This window comes from Hydra vulgaris, chromosome 10, assembly GCF_038396675.1.
Source record: "Hydra vulgaris chromosome 10, alternate assembly HydraT2T_AEP".
NCBI classification, from domain to species: Eukaryota; Metazoa; Cnidaria; class Hydrozoa; order Anthoathecata; family Hydridae; genus Hydra; species Hydra vulgaris.
In genome coordinates, this window is record NC_088929.1 from 51,352,372 (window position 1) to 51,361,691 (window position 9,320).

Consider the following 9,320-nt stretch of genomic DNA (forward strand, 5'->3'; position numbering starts at 1 on the left):
ATAGTCTTGCAGAAGTGTTCTCTGGAGCTCTTGTCAATACTTTCGAAACTATTTAACAACTGATTATCTGAGTCTTGTTTTCAGCCTTTTGGAAAACAGCATCTGTTATCCCTATTTTAAAAAATTATGGAGAGCAATCTGATTTGTCTAACTACTGTCCAACTAGTCTTCTTCCTATCATAAGCAAGGTTTTTAAATCTTTAATTAACAAACACCTAATCTCTCACCTTAAATCTAATAAATTACTTTTTGATCATCAATATGGATTTTGATCTTCTAGTTCTACAGCTAACAGTAATAACTGATAGGTTTTATCGTGCATTAGATAGAGGTAGAGAGGTTAAGGTTGTGGCTCTTGACATATCCAAAGCTTTTGATAAAGTTTGGTATACTGGTCTACTCCATAAGATCTCTTCTTAATGTGTAGTAAAAGTTGTCCTCAATGGACTACACTCTTCTTTATATCCTGTCACTTCAGGGGTTCCTTAACATTCTATTCTTGGCCCTATCCTCTTTTTAATCTACATTAATGATCTTCCAGATATTCTTACATCTAAGGTGGCATTATTTGCAGATGATACTACCATTTATTCTTGTCTTGATAAGAAGCCAATACTCTCTGATTGCTTTGAGAGGGCATTTGAGCTTAAAAAGGATCCGACTTCTGCTACAGCATAGGGCTGGTGAACTTTAATTTAGATGAAAAAAATTTTCAGCCAATTGTTATCGCAATCATCTAGATCTTCGTATATTTATGAATGGTAATGTACTTGATGAGTCATCTGCACTTTATCCTCTAAGATAAACACTTACTTCCCACCTTTCTTGGAAATCATATATCAAATGGATTGCAAAATTAGCATTTGCAAAAACGCATTGTAAACATAGTTGGACTTGCTCTTGCAGCCAACCTCCAACCATTATCACATCACCGTAATGTTGCTTCTCTTTCTCTTTTCTACAAATACTATAATGGGCACTGCTCTAAAGAGCTCGCCTCTCTTGTGCCATCTACTAAAATTCATTCTTGTGTTACTCCTCATTAATTTAGTCTCATCCTTTTACTGTGACTGTTCCTAAGTGCTATAAAACTCTTATTTGACTAGTTTTTTTCCTCGAACATCAGTTCTTTGAAATTCGCTGCTTTCTTCTTGCTTTCCTGCAAGAAGAAAGAAAGGAAGTCGTCTCTTAATTGTTATCTTGCTTTAAAAACTTTATCTTTTCTCTTCCAATAACTTCCAAGTAGTTAAGATATTTGCGACTTTCTGTAATTTAATTTTTGGTATAAATTGAAGTTTTATTAATTTGATCATTCATTTCTGATGAGTTTTTATTGATGAAACAGTGTAAAATGAAAAAAAAATTTTGTTAAGTGATTTTCTACTAATATATAATTGCTCTGTTCTCATAAGAACATTGAGCACTCTATTTTGTAGAATACATTTTAAAGTTGTTTAAATATATATTAGGCTCCTTATTAACATTTGTTGAGCACTCTTAATTGTATTTTAACATTCTGTGTAAATATGGAAACTAATAATTTCACTTACTCGTTGAAAAATATACCTATACTAGCTGAAAAAAGTTACTATTTCTTTGATTAAAAAAGTTGAGCATTTTATTAAAAGAATTTGTTGGAAAGCCCATTTTTTCTTAAAACAAAATACAAACACAGATGATGTATTTAATAATAACCAAGATAATGATAATTATGGATTTAAAACAAAAAATACCCCACCTTTTATACCTGATTTGGAAAATTTTTCAAATGACCTATTGCATTTAATTAAAACAACAAAGTTTTGCCCTATAAAAAATGAATTTTAAACAGAATTAAAGTTAGATGTTAAAAAAATTAAACCAAACCCTAATATTTTGGCTTTTGCTGATAAACAAATAGCATTTACCAACTCACAACAAAAAACTATGAAAAAATTTTATGCGCCAATATTACTAGTTCTTATGAGAAAGCCCCTAAAAATTTGGAAAACAAAATTAATTTAGAAGCGCTAAGTATTGCTAAAAAAATAAACCTTGATAACAGAATCGAATCAACTGCCCAAGCCTTCGTAACACTAAAAGACCATAAACCAAATTTTCAAAACAAACTTCCTAGTAGGTTATTGGTTCCCTCAAAATGTGAGATTGGACCTTAAATTGGATAAAATTATAATATTTTTAAAAATAAACTAAATTTGCAACAGTGGAAAAATACCACTGATGTTATAAATTGGTTCTCTATATCGAAAATAAAAATGACTGTACATCTATTCAATTTGACATTAATGATTTTTAACCCTCAATAACTGCAGATATTTTAGATAAGACAATTGAATTTGCAAAAAGACACACAGTTATTCCTGATGACACAATCAGTATAATAAAACATTGTAGAAAAACTTTACTTTACTTTAATAAGGAAAAGATAAACATACATGACTGCTTTGATGTAACAATGGGCAGTTATGGCGCAGCATAAATTTGTGAATTTGTTGGACTATATATTTTAGATTTATTAAGTAAAATAATCAATATAAAAGATTTAGGCCTTTATTGCGAAGATGGTTCAATAGTAATGCACAAAAATCTGGTCCACAGCTCGATAAAATTAGAAATGATATAAAAAATTTTTAAAATATTGGCTTTCAAATCGAAATAAACATAAATTTAAAAATTGTGAATTTTCTTGATGTCACATTTAACCTCTCTGAAAATTCATATAAGCCTTTCAAAAAACCAAACGACGAATTATTATATATTAATATTAATTCAAATCATCCACCCCAAATTCTAAAACAAATCCCGATTTCAATTAATAACTGGCTAAACCAAAACTCCTCTAATAAAAATGTATTCAATTCCTCTAAACAACTATTTGAATATGCCCTTAAAAAAAGTGGTTTTGAAAATTTTGAACTAAAATTTGTTTCTGAAAAAAACAATACAAATAAGCGAAATAGAACTAGAAATGTAACTTGGTTCAACCCCCCATATAGCAAAAATGTTTCCACTAACATAGGAAAAGTATTTTTAAAATTGGTCGATAAGCATTTCCCTTGAGTTTTTATTGATGAAACACAGTGTAAAATAAAAAAAAAAATTTTGTCAAGTGATTTTCTACTGATATATATATATATATATATATATATATATATATATATATATATATATATATATATATATATATATATATAAATTAGTAAAAACACTTATCTAATTTTTGATTACTTCAACACTGTGTTTCACCATCAGTAGGTTCATCAGTAAGAATGTCTAAACATAAAAAAGCTTTGTCTGGATTTAAATGCAGACATGAAAATAAGTTCCTTTTAAGAAATTATAAAAACAAATGACCAGTCCAAATTTATCTTAATTCTATAGAATTCTTTTCATGATTTTTTAACTATCTAATGTAGTTGATGCAACTTCCTGGTTGCAAATCACTACAGTTATTATATAATTAATTATAACAATTCCCAACTTCCTGTGAAATAATTTTTCTATAATATTAAAAATTTTTTATGTTTAAACATTCTTCCTAATGAACCTACTGATGGTGAAGCACAGTGTCGAAGTAATCAAAAATTAGATAAGTGTTTTTACTAATTTATTATTGGTCTGTTCTTTTAGAACATTGAGCACTCTGTTTGTAGAATACACTAACATAATTTATATATATATATATATATATATATATATATATATATATATATATATATATATATATATATATATATATATATATATATATATATATATATATATATATAATAACACACACTTAAAACGTTATAGATAATGTAATACAGAAGTAGACATTTGCAAGGGCTTTAGTAATGCATCATGTAAGGATTTTTACAAGGTAAAAAAAAGTGTTTTGATCAATTGAATCAATTCAGCATTTTAAAAATTTTGGCTCAGTGTACATTGCTAATCAAAATCTGCAGTAGTAGATATATATATATACATATATATATATATATATATATATATATATATATATATATATATATATATATATATATATATATATATATATATTTATATATATATATATATATATATATATATATATATATATATATATTTATTTTATCTCTAGGGTGATTGGTCTAATGTTTAATACAATTTCAAGATGATTGGTCTGATGTTTAATAAAACTTGGAGAAATGTTGTATAAAATTGAAACATTTTTTTCTAAAATATCTTATTTTATTTCAAATTAATTTTTTTCTAAAATATTTTATTTCATTTCAAATTAAATTTTTTCTAAAATATTTTATTTCATTTCAAATTAATTTTTTTCTAAAATATTTTATCAAAATGAAAAAAAAAATGAAAAATAAAAAAATGCAATAGGTCTTTTAAAAGCAAAAAAACATACAAGCCATAACATTCAACAAGATTATAGCCAGATAGACATTTTTGAAGAAACAAAGTGAACCATAACTTAAGAAAGTTGATATAATTAAAAATGCACAAGCTCCAAGCAACAGTATACGTGCCACATCAAACTCTTTGGCTAAAAAAATATTAAAACAAAGGCTAAAAACAATAAATAAATTTTCAATTTATGATTAAAAAAAAATAAAAAGAATTTTTATGTTTATCTTAAGCTATTAGAGTTTTTTTTTTTTTTTTTAATGAAATTTTTTTATTAAATGTTCATGATTACAAAATTTGAGAGATAAAATTGAAAAAAAAACAAAAAAAAAACAATACACACACAAACTCATGTTTTGCAAAACAGATGTTTTATGTAAATTCTGTTTTTTTAATTAAAAAAATCACTTTTTTTATTGCTTGTTTTTTTGTCAATATGGAAAGACATGTTGTCTAATTGCTTATTCTGGGTGCAAAAAGTCTTTTTAACCTAAATAAAGCACTGCACTGTGATATTTATAGTAAACTTTCTGTCTGCATTTGAGAGAGGCAACAATTACAAGAAAAATACTTGCAAAGAAAAGAAAAAAGTAGGTGTCAAGAAGATGTATTTCAGGAAAGAGGTGTGTTTACATCCCAAGTTTAAACAGAAAGTGCCCCTTAACCTATATACTACAGATAAATATATAAAGTACTGATGTAACGTTTAAAAAAAAAAAGTAAATAAAATTGATTTTCAGGTCATCTTTCTTAGATATACCAACCATGAAGACTAACTCCCATTTTGTTAACTTGTAGTATACAACTGCCTTTGCTTCCAGGCTTCTTCATAGAAAGCAAATGATTAACATCAACCACATGACAGAAATAAGTTAAAGAGCATTACGTGGAGATAAAAAAGTTATGGAGATAAAAAGGTTATAGAGATAGAAGGGTTTTTTAAATGAAAATCTTGCTGAAACCATGATACTTAAGTTATCAAATTTTCCACAAAGCTTATATTTAACAATATTTTCATCCTTTACTGCATAGATCATCTAGGTCGTATTTTAAAAATCAGGAAAATTGTTTGGAGAAAATATCCGGAAAAAATTAAGAATATATTTTCCCTAATTTAACTCATAATTTTGCTTTTTTGAGTCGTTTCAAATTTTTTTCCAAATTTTGTTTAAATTTTTTTATGAGTGATGAGTGAAAAAGCTTAAAAAACAAATATATTACAAAAATATACAGGTTAACTTGTATGCTTGTATGTATGGAAAACATTTTGGATATCCCGAAAAAATAAAAACTGATCATTGATCTTCATACCCCAGGGCACTGGGGTCACTTCCCACTTATTTTGTAAAAATTTTTTTTTTTTTTTGCATTTTCAATAATGTAAAGATAACTTTGAAAATATTGTCTTCAAGAAATTTTTGGGTATATACTAGTACCGTTTTATTTAATTATTTACAAAGAAAAATACAAAAATATAAAGTGTCAAGAATGTGTTAATATCTACTTAGATGCATTATTGGTCAAAGTATATATACGCCCAGGTGTTTTTGCTGGTGCATCAATGCACCTGCAACAAAAACTCAAACATTTTATTACAGTTTAATATCTGGTTATTTATAGGCTTTGTAGAATTGCATTCAGTGCCACCGAGAGAGAGGAGGGGGGGGGGGACTGAATGTAAAATATATAAACCAAAAATTTTTTTTTAAAACAATAATTTTAAAGTTATCTTTATAAAGTTATACTTAATAAAAAATGCAAAAAAAAATTTTATGTTGTTGATAAAAGTGGTGCCCAGTGCCGCAGCCTTCTGCCCCGGAAATAATTTTAACACACATTATACACAATTGCTGAAAACTTCAGAGCTCTAGTTGTTTGGAAAGTAGTGAAAAATCTATCACAAGATTCCACTACAAAAAGGCGGGGCCAATGACCCAGCTCTCTCCCCCCCTCCTAGTGTCTAGGGCCCTGAAAACAAATTTAGCATGCACATTTATCGGTACTACATAAATGCCAAAAGTTTCAGAGCTGCAGCTAGTCTGGAAGGTAGTGAAAAATCAATTGCAATACTCAGCTACAAGAAAGTGAGGACTATGCCCGTTTATCCATTTATGGAAATCTATATACTTGCAGATCAAAATCATTATTTTTTGAAAGATCAATTAATATAGAACGATGCGTAATAATTTTTTTTTTTAATATTATCAAGGCCACATGGGTTTCTTAAACATAAAAATCAGGTATATAAAAAACAGCCTTTATACAGAATTGCTAAATTCAGGTACTTGAAAATTAATTTTTTTACATATCTGATCATTTCATTGGATTTCGCCACACCTGAAAACAGCCTTGTACAAATTTTAAAGTAAAAAGATTAGATATTTTAAAAGTTACATAACTTGAAACCTCTAAATAAACGTTGCGATTCTGAGGATAACGGGTGATGCGGAAGTTATCGGACAAATCCTAATTTCATTATTTGAGCATAATAATTAGTTTCTGTGGTTTTATGTGTAGGCATAAACGTTCTATAAAGTATAAACTTTATTATTTGAAGCACAATTATTTAAAATGAGGTTAAATGCAGCTGAACGAGAATCTTTTCGAAAGCGACTAAAAATGTTTTTTGTAAATAAACCTAATATAAAAAAAAGAAATCGTAAATCATTTTGAAAAGGAAGGTATTGCTCGAAGTACAATATATGATAACCTAAAAAGACATGAACCTGTTCAATCGTTTTCTGATAGAAAGCACCCTGGTCGTCCGACATCCTGGACTAGAGAAAAGAAAGCCGAATTAACGAGACTTGTCAACAATCGAAAAGGGGTCAGTCAGAGAAAAATAGGTATTAAATTCGGTGTAAATCAATCAACAATTGGTCGTCAGTTAAAAAAAATGAATATTAAATATAGAAAACGTGAAAAGACTCCAAAATACACTATAGAACAACAAATAAAGGCAAAGAAAAGAAGCAGGAAACTGTGTCTTTTAAAAAGCATTGAAGTTTATTATGAAATAGTTTTTTTTATAAAATGACTTTGTGCTTTTTATTTTAGTTACAATGATAATTACATTTTTAAGAGAAAAAGTTATACTTTTGCGAGAGCCATAAATTGCTCCCTTAAACCATTTTAGGAGAGTATAGGCAAGAGCCGAAAACCGTTTCAGGGGAGTATTGGCATAAACCATTGCTCCCATAAACCATTTTAGGGGAGTAAAATTGTATAGCCCTAAACCGTTGCTCTCGTAAACCATTTTAAGGAGTATTGGCAGGAAGCTCTTGCTTCCTGCCAATACTTCCTGTCTTTCTCGTCACCCCTCCTCGCCTTTACTGTCTCATCTTCCTATCTTTCCTGTCTTTCTCATCTCTCTTCCCTATCTTCCCGTCGAGCATGGCAAATAGTATAATGGGAAATCTAAAAGATACATTTACAGTAGCATGACTTTAAAAATAGATACTGAGTCATGTTGTCTGATTTGGCATGGAAGGCTATATCACATATGCAACAACTATCAAACTTTTTGACTAGCTTCACCTAACCTTTATGTTGTGTTTATTGATGAAAATAAAGATTATATAGTTTCAGTTAATTGAACTTTGTAATTCTGCAATACTAAAGCCAATTGTCAAAAAGATTTTACTTATAGTAAGTGGCAACTTGGCTTTATAACTTCAATTCAGATATGACTAACAAGAACTAATTTAAATGAATGGAAAAAAGTAACTAAACAAATAGTATAAAAAAATATTAAAAATATAATAAATGAAATATAATAAAAAATATAATAAATATTGCAGTATTGCACAAATTCCATTTAAAATTCTCAATTTTTTTTAGGATGGGCTAAAGTGGAGGGCTGATAAACCACCCCTATTAAAATAATGATTACACTATTTTTTAAATATTGTGGTGTGTAAAAACATCACTACAATAAAAATCCAAACTTCACTCTTAATCTCTAACTACCACATGAGATTACTATTATTTTATTGTTAAACAATTATTCAAAATATACTATAAAAGTATTTTAAGATTAAAAGGTTAGAAGCAAATATTTATTTCCATTTGCAAGGCATAAAAGATTATCTTTTGAAACAAAATTGCAAGCATTTAGATAAGAGTTGGAGCAGGCACACACTCCACCCCTATTAAGTCAACATCAATTTCCATACACAAATTACTCCAGTCATATTTAGTGGTTGCTTGATAAAATTTGTTTTAAAAATCTAATTAAAAATCCAACATTTCTTTGAAAAATGCAGGTGTCCTTACAAAAGCATTTTTGCTTAATATACACTTTTTTAAAACCTTTTTTTAGTACCAAATTATATGTATTTTGAAAAGTTAAAACTAAGTACAAAATTTGACCACAGCCATCTTAACCAGTCTTTAATAATGATAAATTTCAAAATAATTTCTATATTTTAATATTTTTTATACATTTTTTACAGTTATATTTACTATTTTAATATAACATAATAGCTGAATAATTTTAAAAAATTCAGAAGAACCTGAATGATGATCAAAAAAATAAAGGAATCTACAACCATCTTCCCCATATTCACATCTTTCAAATAATCCTTCAAAGTAACTATCAGTTACTCTCCAGTGGGCAGTTGTAAGACTTGTAACATAAGCTAAAAATGCAAGTGTCAGTAAGATCCAAACAATAAAATATACTTCCTTAAGTTGCATAGTTCTAAAAAATATAAAGAACATGTTATAAAATATAGACTCTAAAATAACACTTTGTTAAATATATATATATATATATATATATATATATATATATATATATATATATATATATATATATATATATATATATATATATATATATATATATATATATATATACATATATTTATATATATATGTGTATATATATATATATATATATATATATATATATATATATATATATATATATATAT

General features: G+C 27.2%; 1 protein-coding gene across 1 annotated transcript in view; it reads right to left on the reverse strand.

Moving 5' to 3' along the window:
• Positions 1 to 9,093, reverse strand: part of LOC100207574 (uncharacterized) — a 29,651-nt gene extending 20,558 nt beyond the window's left edge. Inside the window, exons 1-2 of the mRNA XM_065808854.1 lie at positions 8,898 to 9,093; positions 4,385 to 4,522 (exon numbers count right to left, since the gene is read on the reverse strand). Coding sequence (XP_065664926.1) covers positions 4,385 to 4,522; positions 8,898 to 9,081 — 322 coding nt within the window. The 5' untranslated portion in view covers positions 9,082 to 9,093. The remainder of the gene's footprint in view (positions 1 to 4,384; positions 4,523 to 8,897) is intronic.
• Positions 9,094 to 9,320: the final 227 nt, after the last annotated feature.